The following is a 23853-nucleotide window of genomic DNA, read 5'->3' as shown; positions in this document are numbered from 1 at the left end:
GGTCTCAGACTGGCATCGTTTCCTCCGGCAGTCCTGGGTCCGACTCCTCTCCCAGGGCTGTGCCAAGGGCTCCCAGCGGGCTCCTGTTATCTCACTTATCACTCGGTCCAAACTGTTAAGGTCTGTGAGGAAAGGGGCTGAGTTCCTTTTCCGCTGCACTACAGACGGCTCAATACAGACCCGTGAATTAACTCATGAATCCCGGTCACTAACTGGAAGGATTCCAAGAATAAGGGTCTATCAGCACTAACAACTGCGATTCCCTCCATCTCTTGGATGGAAAAGCCCCTCCTGACTGGTCCCCCAGTGCAAAATCCAGGACCTGGCTAGACTGACCGAAGGGACGCCAGCTTCGAAATACAATTCAGGGGCACGTTGTGAAGAACGACTACCACACCAGACTCGCGATGTGCCCCAGGGCGACAGACTGCCCCACGACCTCGAGACCCGGACTAAGTGCCGGGAACAGCGCAGCGCGCACGCGTGGTCCCGCCCCCGCCCGAAGGGGTAGGGCCGTCCTCACGGAACGCGCGCGCGGGTTAGTCCGAGGCCCAGGAGGGAGCGGTCTAGGGACACAACCGGTGTGTCTCCCAATCCCTTATAAAGAAATGCAGCCTCCGCATAGGCGGGTGGTCGCTCGTCCCAGAGAGGCTCCTCACCCCTGCTCCGCACGCCGTCCTCGCCAAAGGCCCCTTTACCAGAAAAGTCCGCACAACCCCGCCGTGCGCAGCGTCCTCGAGACAAGCCCAGGGTGCCTGGGAAGAGGCCGCTGGACACCGGAAATTGGGCCGAGGGTCGCACCGGAAGTTCCTCCTCTCTCCATCCAACTCCGCCCCGTCCGTCAGCCGCACCCTAACCGTTTAGGATGCCCACTCAGGCATGTAGTCCTGCTCCTTCAGCACCTTCCGGGGGGAAAAGTAGTTCTTCAGACCCGCTCTCTCAAGGGCGCGGCTAGCTAGCCGCAGATGCAAGAGGGGAGACAAAAACCTCTGCCTTTGCTCAGCAGCTGTGTCCTACAGCACCAATGGTGAAACAAGTTATTGAGTACCTTTCTTTGCAGCCACCCTACCTCGCTCCAGTACTTCTTGCCCATTCTCTAGGGATATCCGAAGTCATCTTCTTGATACTTTACTTGAAGTACCCCGTCTCCGAAGTTATTTACTGCTTTGTTACTTGAATAGAATCTGGCACTTGTAGCTGTCTATAACCACTTTAGGCAGCGAGGTTTCTCTTTTCTTGCATCAACTTTTCCGAAACCTTAAGCGGTCAACTCTCCCTGCCTCTCACTGGAGAGCTTCCTCAGGCTTTGCCTGTCGTCCCTAGGGGAGCAATACCTTGAGGTGCATGGAACTATCTCCCTCACTGTTCCCCTCCCGTGCACGTTAGGAGGCTCTACTTTCTCATTGCTGCCTTTGATTCAAATTAAACCCTTCAGTGCAGTTGATCATCCTTTGCAATCTCTATGAAAAGGACTAAATGAAAGACTTTCTGGGGCAGTCTAACATAATAGGACACACTCTGGAATCCTTTGACTAGGGACTCGTGCTGCCAGAACCCATCCAACATCCCCTCTGTCCAGTGCTGCAGTCAGCCATATTGTGGACTAGAACACTTTGTTTTGCAAAGTGTTTTCCTCTCAACTGAGTCTGGGAGTTGTTTTTGTCTTAGTCATATTTGTTAAATCTATTTTCTATGTGAGAGCATACTTGAAGGAAATTTCCTAGTTTACCCTTGAGAACAAAGGGCCACAACCAGATTAAAACAGCACTGAAGGTTTTCTAGCAAGTGGGTAATATTAAGACTTGCATTTTTCTTGTTGAAGTGACCCAAAGTAATCTACAACATATTCAATGCACTCCCTACCAAAATGACACCAGCATTCTTCACAGAGCTAGAACAAACAATCCTAAAATTTGTATGGAACCAGAAAAAAACTGAATACCCAAAGCAATCCTGAAAAAGAAAACCAAAGCTGGAAGGATCACAATTCCAGATTTCAAGCTGTATTACAAAGCTGTAATCATCAAGACAGTATGGTACTGGCACAAAAACAGACACATAGATAAATGGAACAGAATAGAGAACCCAGAAATGGACAAATGTGGGCCAACTAATCTTTGACAAAGCAGGAAAGAATATCCAATGGAAAAATGGCAGTCTCTTCAGGAAATGGTATTGAGGAAATTGGACAGTGACATGCAGGTTGAACCTGGCCTACTTTCTCACAGCATACAGAAAAATAAGTTCAAAATGGTTGAAAAAACCTAAACGTAAGACAGGAAGCCATCAAAATATTTGAGGAGAAAGATTTCTTTGACCTTGTCCGTAGCAACTTCTTACTCGACATGGACATGTCTTTGGAGGTAAGGGGAAAAAAAGCAAAAAATGAATTATTGAGACCTCATCAAGATAAAAAGCTTCTGCACAGCAAAGGAAACAATTGGCAAAACTAAAAGGCAACCAACAGAATGGGAAGAGATATTTGCAAATGCCTTATCAGATAAAGGGTATCCAAAACCTATACAGAACTTATCAAACTCAGGGAACCTGGGTGGCTCAGTTGGTTAAGCGTCCAATTTAGGCTCACATCACAGTCTCACAGTTCCTGAGTTTGAGGTCTGCTCAGGCTCTGTGCTGACAGCTCAGAGCCTGGAGCCTGCTTCAGATTCTGTGTCTCTCTCTCTCTCTCTCACACGCACACACTAAACATTAAAAAAAATGTAAAAAAGAACTTATCAAACTCAACATCCAAAAACACAAACAACCCAGTGAAGAAATGGACAAAAGACATGAATAGACAGTTTTCCAAAGAAGACATCCAGATGGCTAACACACATGAAAAAATGTTCAACGTCACTCATTATCAAGGAAATACAAATCAAAACCACAGTGTGATACCACCTCACACCTGTCAGAATGGCTAAAATTAACAATTCAGGCAACAGCAGATGTTGGCGAGGATGCAGAGAAAGAGGAACACTTTTGTACTGCTGGTGGAAATGCAAACTGGCGCAGCCACTCCGGAACACAGTATGGAGGTTCTTCAAAAAACTAAAATCAAACTACCCTATGACCCTACCCTATGACTCAACAATTGCACTACCAGGTATTTATCCAAAGAATAGAAGAGTGCTGCTTCAAAGGGGCACATGACAACAGCCAAAGTATGGAAAGAGCCCAGATGTCCAATGACTGACAAGTAAAGATGTGGTATATATACACAATGGAATATTACTTGGCAACCAAAAAGAATAAAATCTTGCCATTTGCTACAATATGGATGGAATTAGTGTATTATGCTAAGTGAAATAAGTCAGAGAAAGACAAATATCATATGACTTCACTCGTGGAATTTAAGACACAAAACAAAAAGGAAGCAAAAGTAATATAAAAACAGAGGAAGACAAGCCACAAGAGACTCTTACAGAGAAAAAAACAGGGTTGCTGGCAAGTGTTGGGTGGCAGGATGGGCTAAACGAGTGAGGGGCATTAAGGAGGGCACTTGCTGGGGTGAGCACTGGTGTTATATGTAAGAGATGAATCACTAAATTCCATTCCTGAAAAAAAGTAAATAAATTTAACCCTGGTTTTTTAACAAACCAAAATATTGTGCCAACATTATTTTGGTATTATAAATTAATTTTTATAACACTAAATTATGAAAGGTATTTTCTTATTCATGAATTATGGAGTAACATAATCTGAACCAATTTTCCTAATATTTCCTTCCTTATATAAGCTTATGGAATCATTTCCTAAAGATTAGCTAATGAAATTGTCTGTTTATTATGTAATAAATGTGTTCAAGATAAGTATCTCTAGTTTTTACCTAGTTTTATCTCAGGGCGGTGGGGGAACGACTTGCATTTTTTTAAATGCTAACTCTGGCTGCAGTATGGAGGATGGATGGGATAGGGGCCAGACATATGTAAGACCAGGTAAGAAGCTCCTGCAGGGCCACAAAAGAGGTGCTTAAACTAAAATGTGGGGAAACAAAGCAGACAACATTCAAGAGATCTTGAGGAGGTAAAACAGAAATTGTTGACAGATTAAACTGGCAGAGGAGAGGAGGGCTTCAAGATAATTACTAAGTTCCGGGCTTGGGCGATTCAGTAATACAAATAATGCAGTCCATTCACTAGAATGTGGAATTGAACAGGACTAATGGCTTCCTCCTCAAAAGGTTCAAATAATTTTTCTTGACAAAGGGCAAGAGGAGTAAAGAAGGGATGGGATATCTAAACAGATGGTAACTACACTTAAGGGGGAGAGCATTGCGTAATGTATAGAACCATCAAATCACTATGTTGTACACCTGAAAGTAGTAACATTGTATGTCAACTATACTTCAATAATGAAAAAACATTTTCAGTTATTGACAAAAGAAAAAGTGAAGGACTGGATTTGGAAAAGAAAAAGATGGTGCAAAAACCCAATGGGGGAGGGAAGGCAGTGACAGGGGCACCTGGGTGGCTTAGTCGGTTAAGCGTCTGACTTCAGTCCAGGTCATGATCATGGTTGATGGGTTCGAGCCCCACGTCGGGCTCTGTGTTGACATACAGCGCAGGGTCTGAAGCTGTTTCAGATTCTGTGTCTCCCTCTCTGACCCTCCCCTACTCACACTCTCTCTCAGAAATAAATAAAACATTAAAAAAAGGCAGTGACAGAATTGAAACAAAAATAGGATTCCAAAACTCACCTTGATCAGTACCCTTGGACACTGCCCACTATGTGTCCCAGGTCCTTGCACAGAATGTTTTCACAATGACTGGCATCTAATGACCAATCAAGGGCCAAGGAAAATGTTAGCAAAAAATAATTCCCCATTTTGCTTAGTATCAAAATTTTATTATTGGTAATAACTTTGAAACTATGAGACACTCAGAAAGTGATTTATTTCACTGAAAACATTTACTTCAGGATAACATCTCTTTGGTTGAGGTACATCTAGAGTCAAAGGTTAGGGACCTGGAAAAGGTATACACATATACATCATTTGGAGCAGATTTCTGTTCTGAAATAGTTATTGACCAATTTTGCAGATGAAGCAACCGAAAACAACTGAGGTCTTAGGAAATTTGTCTTATGATAAAAGGTTTTGTTTGGCATATTACAAATATCCTGCTTCCCACTCTTTTTACTATTCAAATACATACTGCTTTCTCTCAAGTCATTTCATTAAGTACATATACACTCAAGTGACAGAAGATACCTATAGACCACAGATCACATTGCCTACTCTATCTAAAATAGGGACTTTTTAAAAGATACTTTTTAACCAATGTTTTAACCAACGTTTTGTGGAAGTGCTAACTTAGGACGGATGAAGAGTAGGATGGAGGTTGAACAGTAGGCCTTTAGGCCCTAACCCTGCTTCAGCTAGAAAATGCTCTCATTTGTTTTAGATAGTGGAGCATTACGGTTGTGTTCTCCCTTTTGGAATCTGGTTCTACCATTAACAATCAAAATTTGGAAACCACTGCGCTTAAGGTCTAGGGTATGAATTTGGCTGACATCTATATACTTGAGCCAAAATCCTTCATGATGGTTCAGAAGTGTACAGACACAGGGAATACATAAGGACCATAAACATGGATATTTGGAGTCTTGAATGATCACCAGTGGCTAATACTGCGAATAGCTAAGGGAGAGGATTTGGGCAGGCAAGTAGACACTGAAGTTACTGTCAACTAAATGAGATACTATGGTTACTGAATCACGGCTGCTCTTGGGAAACCAGGGCTAACCTGTGATCACTTACAGACCTGCCTTCCAGGGCACTGAAGCTAGAATTGTGTTAAGTGGCCTTCAGAGATGAAATATTTTGATGTTCAGTGTTTCACTTTCCTCAGAACCACTTTGCTACAGAATACTCTGATCCTGCCCTGCTGTGACTGCTCTCTGACGGACTGTGACCTCGGGCAGTGCCCTGCCACTAAATGAGCAGGAACGTGTGCTGTAAAGTTTTCCATGAGAAATGGCATCAGGCCAAGGTCTCTTTTTTCATTCCATATAGCCTGGGGGTGCTCTCAATTAACTACATCTTTTGAATCTGTTCAGTGGCTTAAATTTGGACTCCTGCATCGATCTTTGTAAGGCCAAAAGACCACTGTCTCTAAATGCCAAATATGTTAGCTCCTCACATGAGCTAGATAATCAACTAAGAATCCCAGGTACATCTCTCTGGTTCAGCTGCAAGCCTTTCGGCCCAAAGATCATCTAACTCAGGCAGGACAAACAAACAGGCATTTAATACCTGCTCCAAAGTTCTAGAGGTAACTTAGGTCATGGAATAACACTTGCTCATGGGTCTCTTTGGTGCAATCAGCAATTCAGTTAATTCACTGAAGGAAAAAAAGTGACTGTGATATTTACTTTCATTAAGTCTTTGCTCAGTGATTTTACAGCAAAGCAAGTATAAAACAAGTGTCACACACAAAATGAGATTCAGTTAACACTGACAGGTAAGGTACAAAAAACAAATGCTTGACTTGGAAATTTAACTTTATTTACAAATGTTCTCCTACAAACAAAGATGGCATTCTGTCCCTTTAAACTATCATAATAAAGAATTTCCAGAAAAACCATTTACATAGTTTTAACCTTCCTGCGTAAAACTGTATTATGGGATGAGCAAATATGGGATGGTCTAAGACATAAAAACAAAACAAAAAATTTATCTAGCATGAATCTATATTGACAGACAGAATAAAGAATTATACCCCTTAATGTGCTACTCCAAAAAATGAAAACGTGATAATTTGAGGGAGAGGCAAATACTTCATAATAGTCTTATATAGCATAGTTTAATTGTGATCGTTCAGGATTGCTCTTGCAGCCTAATATTTATGCAGATTTAAAAAATAAGTTGTTACTGAAAAAAGGGCATAGACATTTTTACACAGATTTTCCTACCAATGGAAATCTGTAGACGTGGTCTGTTCTCATCATTCAGGCCAATTAATAAAATAACAAACGCATGAAAAGAACTTAAAAACACAATCATCGTGTGACTATCTAACTTACAAAATTAGAATTCTCCCTGAAATCAGAGAGTATTGCTCAATAGTTCCATAAATTTGAATTTGTTATAGCCAAGATGATATACAGACAAAATAAAGAGTTCAAAGTAAAATTACTCAAATTACCTACTAATTATCATTTTATCTGCAGTGATCACTTTTAAAAAAACCTTTAAATTTTTTGTAGGAAGATAATCACTCTCACATCATAGCCAAGTCACAAGGAACTTCAGAACACTGAAAAAAATTTATCCCTGAGAAGTGAGAGAAAAATCTCTATAAACATATAAGTGACAGCCCTTTACCCTTTTAACAATCTTTACCATAGCATGAACTTTTATTAACAGTTAGCAATCAAATGTATTCCAATCCTGGATAGTTACTGCCTTTGATGACCTAAGTTTTTATAATGAAATTATAAATGCAACATTTGTAAAAAATCAGATAAACAGGAACTCTGGTTTTATTGTCAGGTTTACATTTTTGTCAAGTGCAAGGACAACCAGCTAAGACATGGCTATTCCAATAATGACCGAAGTAGTAACTTCTGCTGGCATCTCTTCTTCTGAGTCTCCATTTCTCCCACTGTTCTTCATCCAAATAATAAGAGTAATACAATTGCAACTGAGTTTATTATTATCAATGGCACTGCAAAGAAAAAAAAAGTTTGTTATTATGAAGAAAATTGCAAAAGAAAACTAATTGTTACTAGCAGCCAGGAAGGATGAAAATATCTATCAATGTCATTCATAATCATGTTGCAAATAGTTATTAACAAAGGAACATGCACTGGATTATAAGATCCTAAACTTTAGAGAGGGCTTGTGTGACTGGGGTAAGGGGCACCTGGTGCAACTCGAGCAGTATGAAGCAGCTGTGAACAGTGCTGGTGCAATGCTGGAACACAGAAGCACAGCAGAACCCAGGGAGAAGTAGACCCATATGGCTGTGACATTTGACATTACAAATAAAGAGCACGGGGAGCCTGGGTGGTTCAGTCGGTTAAGCATCCAATTCTTGATTTCAGTTCGGGTCATGATCTCACATGTTGTGAAATCCAGCTTCACTCTGAGTGGGCCTCCAATTTGGGGTAGTACTGGGCGTGGAGCCTGCTTGAGATTCTCTTCCTCTCCTTCTACCCCTCCTCTGCTCGCTCATGCTCTCTTTCTCTCTCTCTCTCTCTCAAACAAACAACAAAAAAAGAGCAAAGAATACTCCAGTTTCACCACTAAATTTCTTAAGTTTTATTTATTTAATTATTCTTTACACCTGCCATGTGGCTCGAACTCATGACCCTGAGAGCAAGAGTCGCACCTCCTCTGACTGAATCAGCCACGTACCCTGTTTCACCGCTAAATTGACAGTGAACTTATTTAACATTCTATCCAAAGTTGTGATCAAAAGAGGGAGAGAGAGAGAGGCCCTAATTTTAATGGTTTTAAATAAAAAGTTTGAACCCTTCTGTCTTCAGTTGCACTAAAATAATTTCCAAAAGAATGGCAGATACGGGACTTCTGTTCTTCCCTCAAAAGTCTTCTATGACTCTAGATGACTCTACTACTTGAAGCAAAAGAATTTCCAAAAGGCGAGACCACTGCTTTCAGGTCTGGAACAGGTTTCACAGGTCATGTGAACAGATTCTACCACTGAACATTCCATTTGCATCAGGTGGTTTAGACAGAAATGAGAGACAAACTAAGAAAAAAACCAGCAGCTTCTAAACAGTAAAGACAGGCTAATTAGAAAAAAATTCGCCACAAAAACAGTATGTGATGATGTTCACACTCAGAAGCTTTGCTACTTAAACCACAAAATTAAAACTTTAGAGTGTTTCACTAGTTTTTCTTCTTACCTCTCATCACAGTTCTTACAGATCGAATAAGGTTCATTAGCTGAGATTTAATTCCTGGCTCCTCTCCGAATCCACCAATTCCCTGGTCTGTTCCCCAGCCAACTGCATGATATAAAAATGATTAGCTGTGTTAAAATTTATTATGCACTCACCTTGCTCCCTCATTAGTCATCTTCCAAAAAATGAACTTGAGTCTTTGTTAAAGACATAAAATATAAAGTCATCTCACTTAAAAGTTACACAGTACTGATTAAATATTGTAGAGTATATTTTCTACTTTTTGATAGCAGCAACAATCTTATTTCATTTCTACTTTGATTTTATAAAGTACTATAAAATCATATATATATGATTAAAACTTTATATATATATATAAAGTTATACAGCACTTTATATATTTATAAGGTCTAAATTATTCCATGGCATTTAATTCAGTGAAAATGATTGCTGTGACACCATGACTGGTTTTTTTCCTCCTTTAAAAAAATTTTTTTTAATATTTATTTTTGAGACAGGAGAGAACACAAGCAGGGGATAGGAAAGGGAGAGGGAGACACAGAATCCAAAGTAGGCTCCAGGCTCTGAGCTGTCAGCACAGAGCTGTGAGATCATGACCTGAGCCGAAGTCAGACGCTTAACCAACTAAGCCATCCAGGCGCCCCTTTCCTCCTTTTTTAAACAAAACATTTTTCAGGTCAGAACTGAAAAGCAAGGCATACATTAAACTCAATAATTAATTAGCTCAATTCAGAATTTCTAAGATCCAACACAATTATCAGCATGAAAATGTTGTGGCTGAGGCGCACCAGCTACATTACTTGAGGAAATGTTAAGGGACACTACCTGGGGTCGTGGCTTGCTTAGGCTTCTTGAGAGCTGTGCTCCATCCCACCAGTGGGCGCACGTCTTTTCCCCTCCATCACTCTCCTCATTTCTCAATTCTGAGCTGAGGAAATGAGCCCACTACCCCCACTTATTCTCTGTAAATGAGTCTTTTACCTTCTTCTGCATCATTTTCCTAATATTATACATTATTTTTTCCTTTACCTGCTAGTTCTTTGTTGTCATACGTTCTTCTGAAGACCCACAAGTCCTCCTTTCCGCAAGCTGTCCTTCTCTCGTCCACATTTCAGGCCCACTTTTCACATCTTACATTATTTTCTATCTCCTATGACTATAGGGCTTAATTCCTAACAGGCTTGCCCTTCATCTTGAAGACGGTCTTTATTTCATACACAAAAGAACCAAGTCTCAGGTAACAAGACTGTAGTTCATTTAATCAACTTCTATTTGGTTGAAATAAAGGTTAAAAAATGGTTGCTTGCTTTTTTGTGTCACATCAACACTGAGATATGTTGTAGGGTAAAACTAATTTAAAAATCAAGTTCACAACACAGCTGATGTGTTCTGACTAGCCCTTTCCCTTCAAGGCCTCGCTCGGGTTGTGCTGACAGTCTTCCCAGTCCACAGGGGGGTTACTCTTTGTTGGGCTCCCATGGTTACAAACACCATCACAGTGGTTAACAGTCAGACTCTACTATCTCTTGCAGGACTCTTTCAACAGACACCTCTGTAATCTAGCTGTCTTAGCCCTGTGAGTTTTCTCCCTTAAAGGGTCAGGTCTTTCCACCTCACAATCATGTGATGATTCCCACTGCCTACTGAATAAAGTTCAAACTCCTTAAACTGACATTCTTGCCCTATACCTCACCACTACACTCCAAGTATTCGTCACTCAATGCCTGCTAACTGTGGTACATGTTAAAGACAGTTTCTGAATCTAGGTCTGACTTCGGGGTCAGGGCCTTTCCTACGTCCTTCTCATATCGTAATAAACCTTCTTTCTCTTTGCTCCCCAAATAGCCCACTGAAAATGGTGACTCTGTTCTCCTTCTTGGTTAGTTGTTTTCAAGTGTGTCTCATTAGACCCTGGAAGACAGGGACTAAATTTATACTTTCTTCACCTTCCCACTCTCCTGCACCCCCACCCCACAGCGAGTACTCAGTAAACATTTGTAGAACTGAAGTGAATTCTAGTAGACGGAGTTAATCTGGGACAAGGTGAAGTTAGGTAAATTCTAGGACCACAGACTAAGACTTCCAGAGAACTCTATTTCTTAATTTTTATGACACAGTGAGTTAAAACATGAACACACCACTCCAACATAGCTTTATGGGAGGGGGGCAAATCCTCCAATATTAAATGTATATATCTACCCAAGCTAAAAATAATTTTAGAAGATATACCTGCATCTTGCCTGGACAACAGTACCCTCCTACTTTCGGATGTGCTCTCTCCAGCTAGCGAGTATACTTACGCTGCTTTCCCAGCATTTGCTTTTAATGTATTACGAATTTTACTACAATGTCTTCCTTCCAAATAACTGTCTCACTCTTCCAGCAGCTCAGCCAGCATTCGCCACGGAATGGCAATCCTCTTTTTGTAATTTAAGTTCAAACTGTGGCACCAGCCTTCACCTTACAGTGTGGCAAAATGGTATATTAGACTCTGCAGACACACAGGACACACAGAATGACCACCCACCATCAGCAGTATGTGTCCCACCTGCATAAATGCTACAGGAACATTTCTATGTGAAAGCAGCATGGCTGGGAAAAGGGACTTAACAGAAGCCTCTGTGACAGCTCTGCACAATGAAAAAGCAGTGTGCTTCTGGTTCAGCATGATGGGGTCAGGGAGGAAAAAGTTAACCCTGGCCCTCCTGGGGTCCCTGGCTATGTCTGAAAATCAAACTGATAAAAACAAACAGGAGAAAAGCATATACTCTTACTAACTTCTTACATGCACTAGGGAGCCTCTAGAGAAGGCTTCAGTCACTTCAAAGAAGTGACCAGAGCAGGAAACTTTTGAGACAAAGAAACAATACATTTGTAAAGAACTGATAAGACAAAGGAGTTTGAGTGGAGAGTGGGGGTAATAAATGTTGGGAAAGTAAGAAGGTCTGTTGATACAGCCCTCCTCTCTGGTGACAAGGATGTCTCCTGGTACAGGGAGGTACCTTTCACATGGGAGACTAAGCTCCTGCTTTGAGAAAAGAGGGCAAGGCGGGAGCAGAGGGGGCAGTGACCTTCCTGCGTCTGCCATTCTCTCAGACTCCTTCAGCTTCAGATACTCAGAATTGCCAAGGTGTCAGATTTTAGGGTAAGCAGGACCTGAACCTGAACCTTATCAATGGATACATACTTTTATCTTAGCTTTCACCTGAAACTCTACTAAAAATGACAATAAAGACTAAAGTCTAACAAGAAAGAATTTTCCAGCCAAGAGATGTCAATCAAAATTTGAACAATAGAAAACAAATGAAGAAGGGTAACTGAGTCTAGGAGAAAGCTAGACACCTAAACCCTGCAGGGGGTGCGCAATAAAACACTGAGGTGAATGGTGCTAAGACGGAGACCCTGGGAAGGTGAGAGAAACCTTAAGCGTCAGTGTAGACAACAGAAGGAGAAAGAGGACTCACTGAAACTACACAGGAGCAGTTAGCGGCCCCTGCCCTTCCGCCTCCTTCCCGGACTGACCTGACGGAAAAGCGCGCCACTCACCCCATCAAAGAGCAGAGGTTTACTCTCAGCAGAGAACCACAGAAGCTCTGGAGTGGGGATATCCAGTGTGAGCGGAGGGAACGAAAACTGCACCCCAGAGTGTCAGACTCTTGTTCATTTCCCCTGCTCAGCTCTAATCATGTAACACTTACATTCTGCAGGCAGGAAGTTAGAAAAATCGCTCTGGTAATTGACCAGCTGCCCAAGACTTCAGAGACTGACATCTGGGGGTGGGGTGGGTATTCTCAACAGACAACCTCAAACACCAGGGAGGCCCACCAGTAAATAAGCCTCAACCACAGCCATGGCTTCTGATGAGCCGCTCTGAGCCTTACACTTAAAAATGAACTGTCAAAAAGAAAAACAATCTTTAACATGGAAAGAGAACAAAAACAGGAAAGGAGAGGGGCACCTGGGTGGCTCAGTCGGTTAAGCGTCCGACTTCAGCTCAGGTCATGATCTCATGGTTCGTGGGTTTGAGCCCTGCATCGGGCTCTGTGCTGACAGCTAGCTCAGAGCCTGGAACTTGCTTCAGATTCTGTATCTCCCTCTCTCTCTGACCCTCCCCTGTTCATGCTGTCTGTCTCTCTCTCTCTTAGAAATAAATAAAACATTTTTAAAAAGTTAAAAAAAAAAAAAAACCAGAAAAGGAGACTGAGGAAGAGACAATGGAAGAAGTAAAAGAAAACATTTTTACTAGTTCTGTATTTACTTATTAAAGTGGCTGGTTTAGTTTTTTACTTTAAAGTAATCTCTATGCCCAATGTGGGGCTCAAACTCACAACTTCAAGACCAAGAGTCACATGCTCTACCAACTAAGCCATGCAGGCACCCCAGAACACATTTTTAAAACTGAACATCTATAGAGAGTAAAGCTCTTGGTCCTATGAAACAAGAACAGGATGCCATAAAAAGGAATATTAAGGAATCAAAGCTGAGCTTTTGTTCTCGTCATGTTAGCATAAGAAGCTCAAGAGGTTGATAAACTATGTTGAGAAAACCTAGTAAACAAGGCTAACAGAAAGAGTATAACCTGTCAAAGTAACTGGAGTTCCAGAGAGAAGAACAACCAGACAGGAAGAAATATTAAAATATTACAGAACTAAAGGACACGAGCTTTTCTTTAGGCCAAAAGGGCCCAATCAGAGAACAGCCCAAAGTGGCGGGGTGGGGGAGGCACACACGTCACAGTATTGTACAATCTCAGACCTCTGAAGATAAAGAGACACTCTAAAGGCTTTCAGAGAGACAACTCAGGTTCTACAAAGAATCAGGAAACAGAATGACAGCACAACTAGAAATTGGAAAATTAAGTGAAACAATGTCTATGAAAAAAACTCTGAAGAAAAATTAGTTCCAATCTAGGTTCCTATAACCAAACCGCGAAAAAAAACCTAGAAGAATGACATCATTGCTTTTTTATAGTTCAGCTGTGACCTATATTCAGTGATAGCAATGTAAATATGGAATACTGATATCACCAATAATTGGTTGGAAATAGGAGAGATGGGGGAGGGGAAATGTGTGTGTACCTGCGCTCGCACAAGAACAAATGTGCTGCTGATGGTATAATTATACTAAAAACCCTTCCACAGTGGTAAGCCAGTGAGTCAAAACTTGGAAGAGTTGAAAATAATTGCTTTTAAGAAATGAAGCTCAGGTTGAGAAGGGATGAAACCCCTCTGCAATTAGAGCTTCCTCTCCAGACATGTCCCCCTGAGGGCAGGGACAGAGTCTACAAGTAGAGAGGCTTCATTCAGGGGTTACTTTGAATATTTAAAATCACATTTTAAAACCAGCTTAACGATGAATCGTTAAATCACAGGACTCTAACCCTGAAACCAAGGGCTCACTGGATATACACTGTATGTTAGCCAACCTGACAATAAATTATATTAACAAAATAATAATAAAATAAAACCAGTTTTAAATGGTATTGTTGATTTCATTTCCTTCACTTGCCTTTTGGAAGTTATCATTACTAAAATTATCAATCCTGTACACCCACAGCCACAATCTCTTAGATCTAGGTAAAAAGGACTTGTTTCCATGCACCCAATTTTTATTAGAAGAGACAAAATTTCCAACTATATTTTTTCCTTTAGATATGTTCCAAAAATTATTTGACTATAGGTTTTACATAATGAGAGGACTGACTACTGGAAAAAAATATTTTTTCCAACACTGAATAACTCTGTTCTTCAACAAAACAGCATAAAACTCTACAATATTAGGAGTACGTTTTAAGCATCAGCATGAAGGTGAGGAGCCAAAAATTAAGTCCTCCATTAAGAGAAACCTCAGGCTGCACGTAGCCCCAGTCCCAGTCCCAGGAAAAGCCTCAGACTGTTCAAGGCTAAAGCCATCCTTGGACCGCCCTCAGATCAGCTAATCAAAAAACATTCCAGTGGTCTGAGTCAAGACTGGGAACTGCAGATACAAACTAGCCAATTTCTCACTGCTTGTCTAAACCCCACGTGGGCCCTTTGAACTCACCTCACAATTGGTCATTTTCAAAGGATTCTCAAAAGTCATGATTGGGTCCCACCAAAAGTAATGAACACCTCACAGATACTGAATGGTCAAAGCTGTAATTGTAATTGGTGCCTATGTGATGATGCTACATGTACTGTAACACCCCCATCCCTTACTCCTTAAAAACCCTGTTCACTATTGTTCTTGGCTTCACCTTGCTGCCATGACACTGGCAGGCTGGTGAGCCCCTGCTCGAGCTTGTAATAAAGACCCTTCTGTACTTGCATCGGTGCCGGCTCCTTGGAGGTCTCTGGGACTTGCGATTCGGGCACAACAAAGGTAATTTTAAAAAACAGTAAGTTATCAGTTAACTTTTTTGTTGTTGTTTTACAAAGTGCTTTATTTATTTATTTTTTATTATAGTTTACTGTCAAGTTGATCTTTCCTATAACACCCAGTACTCATCCCAACAGACTAGTTTAGCCTAGTCTCTATCCTCAGGCCCCTAGAACGAAAACTAAATTTTGGGTTGAGAGAGTAAATCATCTGTCTACATACTCTATGGGCATAGCAGCACTCTCAACAATAAGCGAAGCATGGAAAGAACCTAAGTGTCCATCCACTGATGAATGGATCAGGAAGATGTGGCTTATCTATACAGTGGAATACTGCATGGCAATGAGAAAGAATGAAATCTGACCATTTGTAGCAACATGGATGGAACTTGAGGGTGTTATGCTGAGCGAAGTAAGTCAGGCAGAGAAGGACAGATACCATATGTTTGCACGTATAGGTGGATCAGGAGAAACTTAACGGAGGACCATGGGGGAGAAGAAGGGGAAAAATAATGGGGGAGAAGGAGGGAGACAAACCATGAGAGACTCTTGAAGGCTGAGAACAAACTGAGGGCTGATGGGGGTGGGGGAGAAGGGGGGGGTGATGGGCATAGAGGAGGGCACTTGTGGGGATGCGCACTGGGTGTTATATGGAAACCAACTTGACAATAAACTATTTCAGAACAAAAAAATAGATACTCTATGGACAAACACAAGGGTGACAAGTAAAAGACCAGGTGCTACGGATTATACTTTTACTCTAACGAATAGCTTTCTCTCCAACTGCTACCTAGGGAGTCTTGTTGTTTTCCTAAGGAAACTGGCCAAAGATTTAAAGAGCTTTGCTTTTTTTTTTTTTTAAAGAGAAGGTTTAATTCTACAGCTCTCGACACTTCCATAGCTAGAGGGCCAGGAAAAGAACAAATGATAAGACCTGCGGACACTGGCCAGCTGCCATAATTTTAGGAACAGAATTAAATATAAAAAGTTACTTATTAGCAAACCCCAAACATCAAACATGTTCCTCTGCTGCCCAGACTTCAAAAATTCATCACAAAATAGCAATCCATCCAGAGTCAGCCAACAACCCTCCACTAAATACATTCTGAAGAGAAGTATTAGCTACTGAGTTGAGGGCTGGCTGACCCTGGGCAAATCTCAGCCTCTCTTAAGATCAGTTTCCACCTGCAAAAAAGATGAGAGTGCTTCACTTTGTCAATGTCACCAAGTTTGCATGTGAATCAAATGCTATCACAGATGTTACAGTACTTAATAAACTACACAGAGAACTCTGCTAACATATGTTTTAAAAAATTATCCTGATTAAGGGGTGCCTGGGTGGTTCATTGGGTTGAGTATCTAACTCGATTTTGGCTCAGGTCATGATCTCACGGTTGATGGGATCAAGCCCACATCAGGCTCTGAGCTGACAGCTCAGAGTCTGATGGGATTCTCTCATTCCCTCTCCCTCTGCCCCTCACCTACGCATGTGTGTGTGAGAGAGAGAGAGAGAAGAGAGAGGGAGAACTTTTGCTCTCTCTCTAAATAAGTAAACATTAAAAAAAATTACCTTGATCAAAAAGATCAATGTTGAACTAAATGATCTGGTATACTTGAATTAATCTCTCTTGGGTCCATGTAATTCTCAGCTCAATGTAATAATTTCTATTTAATCTGTGGTGAAATTCAACAAATGCTTTCCAGGAGTATATATTTATAGACATATAGATAGGCTCATATAGCTCTTGCTACTCTAAACTCTTAATATTACATTGGAGCAGTCATTTAAACCCTGAACCAAAATGCCTAATAATAAATGTTAATAATCTGTGATGGACTGAACTGTGTTCCCCCTACATTCATATGTTGAAGCCTATGTGGAGATGGGGTCTTAAGGAGGTAATTATGGTTAAATGGATCATAAGGTGAAGGCACTAATCAGATAGGGCTGTGGTCTACCAAAAGAGAGAAAGAAAGAGATCTGATTCCCCTCCCTACCTGTGCCTACCCGTGTGAGGACAGAGTGAGAAGGCGGCCATCTGCAAGCCAGGAAGATACCCACATCAGAACTCAACCATGCTGGCACCCTGGTCTCAGGCTTCCAGCCTATAGAACTGTGAGAAAATAAATTTCTGTTGTTTAAGCCACCCAGTCTATGATATTCTGCTACAGCAGCCAGAGCGGACTCATGATGTTTCACGTCTGAAATGCTTCTTTTGTAGCACTTATAACTCCTACTGGACACAATCCTTGTCAAATGCATACATATTGGGCACCATAAATAAAAACTTAGAAAAATAATTTGGACAGGTGTTAAAATGCACAATGTCCTTTTTTTTCTTGTACAAAAAGGGAATTTGTGTCATCGTGGAACACTGTAAGATACAACACATTTTCGGCACTACAGTCAAAATACTGATTCAACTATTTGAATAAACATAGAGCTCTCAAATCAGGAAGTGTGAGAATATGATAACGGTAACGTTATTCAATTATTTGGAAAATACTCACTGACTGATGGAACTGTAAAAATGAGAGACTCCCTGTCATCAGCCTACTGGAAAAGACAGAACGAAACTGCAGCGTGCTACGGCCCATGGAATAGGTCAGTGACGGTTTCTGGGAGAGGCAAATGGCAGAGGTGTGCCTTAAATGTCAGTCTGACATAAGTCAAGGTCACTGAAGGCAGAGAAAGTATGAATAAAGGCTCAGCAGAGAAGAGAGGCACCATGGTAAGAATGGCACATGGGGTAAATATTGTAGAAGGGTAAAGGAAGGGGAAGGAAAGGGAGGAAGGGACACATGGTGAGTCTGTAAGTCACACAACTAAGTCTGACTTTTACATTAAAGGCTATGGATGTTAGAGGATTCAAGATTTCAAACCACTGAGTAACATGTTCAGCCTCTATTCCAAAATTCTATTTTAAAACCTATTTAGATATTTTATCTTTTACTATTTAACTTTTAAAAATCTTGTCAAATTTTTACTCAAATTCTAGTTAGTTAACATACAGTGCAGTATTAGTTTCAGGAGGATTCCAGTGATTCGTCACTTATCTACAACACCCAGTGCTCATCACAGCAAGTGCACCCCCTTACACCCACCACCCATCTAACCCATCCCCACCCACGTCCCTCCATCAACCCTCAGTTGTTCTCCATCATTCAGTCTCTTATGGTTTGTTTCCCTTTCTCTTTCCCCCACCTTCCCACGTGTTCCACCGTTTTGTTTCTTAAATTCCACATATGGGTGAAATCATATGGTATTTGTCTTTCTCTGGCTTATTTTGTTTAGCATAATACACTCTAAGTCTATCCACATCATTGCAAATGGCAAGATTGCATTCTTTTTGATCGCTAAGTAATATTCCATTGTGCATATATACCACATCTTCTTTATTCATTCACTAATTGATGGACATTTGGGCTCTTTCCATAGTTTCTCTAGATATTTAATTTTTAAAGTTGTTTTGTTTTTTAGGGGTTTTTTTGGTAGTAATTGCATGGGGGTCGAACTCACAACTGAGTCCCACAGTCCTCTGACTGAGCCAGCCAGGGACCCCTGAATAAAGGAATTGCTGTTTTTGAGTAGATTCCATGCCCAGTGCAGGGCTTGAACTCACGACCCTGAGATCAAGAGTCCTATGCTCTACTGACTTAGCAGCCAGGCGCCCCTTAAATATTTTAAAACAGCATATTCACTTAAGATAAGACAATGTGGGTTTTTCCTTAGCTCTAGACCATATTCAAAATACATGTTCAGATAAAATATCTGTGCTACTTCTGGAGAGAAGAGGAAATGAAGACAAAGTTCTAGGAGGCAAAGTATTAACATTTCTGGGCCATTCTAATAGTTTTGTAGCAGTGATTTTCACCTGCAGAAATTATGGAAAAGACACTGCTGAACTTCACTTCTGGAAAATTTAAATGCAGGCCTGGAGTAAGGTCTGGGCATCGTATTCTCTTTCAAGATCATTTTGGCAATTCTGGGTCCATTTCCTTTAGAAGCAACATGTCAGTTTCTGTAAAAAGCCAACTGGAATTTTGTTAGACATTGCATTAAATCTGTACATCAATAATATTAAGTATTGTCATCTTTTTAAAGTTTATTTTGAGAGAGAGTGAGAGAGAAAGAAAAGACAGCAGGGGAAGGGTAGAGAGAGAGAGAGGGAGAGAGAGAGAGAGAGAGAATCACAAGCTCTCTCTCACAAAATAAATAAATAGACTTAAAAAAAAATGAGTAGAGGATTTGAAGACACATTTTTCCAAAGACATAAAAATGGCCAACAAGTATATGAAAAGGTGCTCAACATACTTATCATCAGAGAAATGCAAATCAAAACCACAAGGAGGTTATCATTTCACACCTGTCAGAATGGACATTATTAAAAAAACAACAACAAGAGATGGGGACGCTTCTGTAGCTCAGTTGGTTAAGTGTCCGACTCTTGATTTCAGCTCAGGTCATGATTTCATGGTTCGTGGGTTCAGGCCCCCCATCAGGCTCTGCGCTAACCAGAGCTTGCTTGGAATTCTGTCCCTCTCTCTGCTCCTCCCCTGCTCACATTCACATGCTCTCTATCAAAATAAAAAACAAAAACAAACAAAAATCACTCAAACTGTAGGTGCATGCAGGGAGCTGGGGAACAAGAGATAATAAATGCTGACAAGGATATAGAAAAAGGGAACCCTTGGGCATGGCTGATGGAAATGTAAATGGGTACGGCCATAATGAAGAACAGTATGGAGGTTCCTCAAAAAATCAAAAATAGAACTATCACATGATCCAGCAATCCCACTTCTGAGTATTTATCCAAGAGATGAAATCACTATCTTGAGGTCTCTGTACCCCCATGTTCACTGCAGCATTATTCACAATAGTCACAAACAACCTAGGTGCCCACTGACGGATGAATGGGAAAAGGAAATGTAGTGCGTGTGCATGTGTGTGTGTGTGTGTGTGTGTGTGTGTAATGGAGTATTATTCAGCCATAAAAAAGAGAAGGCTGTCATTTGTGACAACATGAGTAAATCCTAACAGTATTACAGCAAGTGAAGACAAAGACAAATATTGTATTATCTCACTTATCAGTGGGATCTAAAAACATCAACTTCACAGAAACAAGAGTACTATGGTGGTTGCCAGGGGTTGAAATAGGAAGTTGCTGGTCCAGAGATGAGATGAGTAAGTTCCAGGGACCTAATGTACAGCACTGTGACTATGGTTAACAATACTGTACCGTCTACCTGAAAGTTGCATTGAGAGTGAATTTTAAGTGTTCTTACCACCACAACCACAACCAAAAAATTCTAATTATGTGAGGTGAAAAACACTAAGCGTGGTAAGCATTTGGCAGTATATCCGAGTATCAAATGACCATTGTACACTTTCCACTTACACAGCCTTATACAGGCACACCTTGTCTCATTACTTCCCTTTATTTCACTTCCCCGATACTGTGTGTGTGTGTGTGTTTTTTTTTTTTGTTACAAATTAGAGGTTTGTGGCAATCCTGTGTCAAGCAGGTCTAATGGTGTCATTTTTCCAACAGCTCACTTTATGTCTCTGGAGGTGTCACATTTTGGTAATTCTTGCAGTATTTCAAGCTTTTCATTATTATTGTATTTGGTAGGGTGATCTCCATTTAATCACTTTCCACTCACTCCTCGATACATTCCAATTTGGATTTTATCCACAGTTACATCCACTCGTGTAAAATCACCAATGACTTCTATTACCCTGAAAGCCCAGGACACACTTCCATCCTTATCCCAGTCCTCGGAACATTCCACTGTCGTACCACCTCCCCTTCAAACACTCCTTGGCTTCTGTGAAACCCACTGCCTAGCTATTCCCACTTCTCTTGTTTTGCTCACTCATCAACTTCCCCTGTCAGTTCTTCTATCTCTACCTAAACATTAAATACTGGAAGAGATTCTGGGACTGTCCTGGTCACCAAATCTCTTTGTAATCTATTTTTTCTCTGAGAAATTCCACCTCTTTCCGTGGCTTCATTCCTCATCTGTGGGTGATGAACTCCAATGCGATCTCCACGGACGCTCGTGCTTCTGCTGTCTAGACTTCACGCCAGCAGACTATTCCACATCTCCACTTGCCTCTCTCACAGAAATCTCAAACTCACCATGTCCGAAACTTATTTCATTCTCTTTTCACCTTCCTACCCACTACTGCTGCCCTCATGTTCCCTCCCATACTCTCTACCTTGCTAAAGGTACTATGTTTCACTCAGTTGCTTAAGCCAGGAAACCAAGAGATCTTTGCCTCGGACTTTTTCTTCTCTCCCTCCTTCCCAATGTCCAAACCGGAAATTCTGCTTTTTCTACTATTAAAGTATCTTCTGATTTGTATTAGTCCCCGGGCTACCAAAACAAAGTGCCACCAACTGGACGGCTTTACACGACAGAAATGTATTTTCTCACAGTTCTGGGGACCAGAAGTCCAAAACCAAGGTGTTTAGCAGAGTCGGTTCCCGAGGAATGTTCTCATCTATGCCTCTTGCAGGTTCTGGTAGTTACTGGCAATCCCTGGCATTCTTTAGTGTCTAGCTACATCACTGCAATCTCTGCCTCTGTCGTCATTTGGCCTTCTTCCCCCTGTATGTACCTCTCTCCTTAGATGGACACCCCATTGGATCTAGGGCCATCCTCATTCAGTGTGATCTTCTCAATTACACCTGCAAAGACCCTATTTCCAAATAATGTCATCTTCGCAGGTACCAAGAGTTAGGACTTCGATGTATCTTTGGGGGGAGAAAAATTCAGTCCCCCATATGATCTTTTCTACTTTTCTGAAGACTATACCAATGAGGAGATGAACTTCTGAGTCAGAAGGCCTAAGGTGAATCCTAGCTCTGCCACTTTCTAGCTGTGTGATCAGAGAAAAGTTTCTTCCTCTCTTTTGTACTTTAGGTTTCCCATCTGTAAAGTGGGGATGAAAACAGTACCCATCTCCTAGGGTTGTTGCGAGGGTTACACAAGTTAACCCTCAGAGACCCTGGTACATGGCGTCCAGTGCCAGTTATTACACTCACTCAACTGATGTGATACCCACCGTTTCTGCTTGCCCTGTTTGAAATGGCGCTTCCCACATCCACTATTCTACCCTGTCAGTCTGTTCTCCACGCTGCAGTGAGAAAGATCTTGCAAATAACACAAATCCGGTCATGTCACTACTCCGTGTAAGACCGTTTTCATCTGCCCCAGTTTTCACACTCCAGTTTTATTCCTCATTCTCCCAACCTGTCCCAACCTTTCACCTTCACTTAATTAACGCTTACTCACTTATCAGATCTTGAGTTAGATACACTTCCTCCACCAAGCTTTCAAAGATTCACAAGTCAGCGTTTCCTTGCATTTCCCTTGCATAATATTCTGCATACTTGTCATTACTACTTGTTCATTTTAATTTAAATGAACTTCCAGCAGAAGGGCAAGGTGACTTCTGTAACCTCATCTCCTAATTACACGGGCCCCGGCACATAATTTGTGCTCAACAAATCTGAAGGAATAAATGAACCGATCTTGCTTATAGGCTTGAGTTTCAGTGATTCACACGGACATATTTGGTACGCTTGCAGACAAATGATGGTATACTTTGTGTATCTGGTATACTTGTGCAGACAAATGATGTACATCACGCACTATCCTGTCTTAATTTTGCCTCATACAGCAAAAGGTGGCCTGCCGAGGATGGCATGGAAATCGCTGTATTGTGAGGTACCAACGGACATACTTGTGTCTTCATCTTGATATTCTTAGATTCTGGCCTGACACACTGTAGGCATCCAATACGCTGTGCTGAATAAACTTTTCTAGGAACGTGGGTAGCTGAATGTCCTGATAAACCGAACAACTGTCCCTGTCTTCCTATCCTCAAAGGGCAGGGACCCTATGGCCCTCAATCACTTCATTCTTCTAATTACCCACACTCCAAAATGAGCCACGCCCCTCCCTCTGTACCTAAAACCTCAGACCCCGGTTTCTGACCATTAAAAACAATCATAGACGAGTGCATTACATTGCTAACCGAAACAAACCGCAGCCAGGAGCATCCCTGGGTCTTCTCTGTATCCCTCCCCATCCCGACCCCGGGGGTCCGGCACACAGAGGGTATCTGTTAAACAATCTTCACCCCGTTGCTGAGCTCAGTCTCACTGTGAGACGGAAGCGGCTTGGCTTCCTCCCTTCACGGAAGGGCCCTAAAAGTAAAGCCTTCGGCCTCCCGTCGGTCCCGACCCGGGCCCCTCCCGCGGCCCGACCCGGCATCGCTTCCCCCAGGCTCCGCCACCGCCCGCCACCCTCCGCCAGCTCGGCCCCGCGGCCTCACTCACTATTCTTGAGGAAGCGCTCTTCGTGCAGCACGGCGATGGCATTGACGCAGAGCAGGGCCGCCTGCAGCAACGAGTATAACGTAAAGGCCATTGCCGCCCGGAGCCTCCCGAGGCCCAACCGATCTTTCTCCCGCCGCCGCAGGGGACGTGGCGCCGCCACGGCCGGCGCTCTCCTACGGGAGCCGGGCAGGCCCCAAACGCGCTCCCCCGGAAGCTCCGCCCCATCAGGTTAGGGCCCGCCCCGCGTTCACGTC

The 23853-nt window shown here is 41.9% G+C and overlaps 2 protein-coding genes across 2 annotated transcripts in view; both read right to left on the bottom strand.

The window, feature by feature from the left end:
* The window catches only part of HDHD2 (haloacid dehalogenase like hydrolase domain containing 2), a 35574-nt gene extending 34808 nt beyond the window's left edge, over window positions 1–766 (bottom strand). The window contains exon 1 of the mRNA XM_077777594.1: window positions 660–766. The gene's annotated coding sequence lies outside the window, so the exon portion shown is untranslated. The remainder of the gene's footprint in view (window positions 1–659) is intronic.
* Window positions 767–6486: 5720 nt separating this feature from the next.
* On the bottom strand, window positions 6487–23792 carry IER3IP1 (immediate early response 3 interacting protein 1). The gene is made up of 3 exons (XM_077777593.1): window positions 23600–23792; window positions 8875–8976; window positions 6487–7670 (listed from the first exon to the last, which is right to left on the bottom strand). The coding sequence occupies exons 1-3, from the start codon at window positions 23688–23690 to the stop codon at window positions 7615–7617; spliced, it is 249 nt and encodes an 82-aa protein (XP_077633719.1). The 5' UTR covers window positions 23691–23792; the 3' UTR covers window positions 6487–7614.
* Window positions 23793–23853: the final 61 nt, after the last annotated feature.

The sequence above is a fragment of the Crocuta crocuta genome, unplaced genomic scaffold, assembly GCF_008692635.1.
Source record: "Crocuta crocuta isolate KB4526 unplaced genomic scaffold, BGI_CrCroc_1.0 scaffold36, whole genome shotgun sequence".
In the NCBI taxonomy this organism is placed as follows: domain Eukaryota; kingdom Metazoa; phylum Chordata; class Mammalia; order Carnivora; family Hyaenidae; genus Crocuta; species Crocuta crocuta.
Note: the sequence above shows the minus strand (reverse complement) of the source record. Positions and strands in the feature narration are given on the sequence as shown.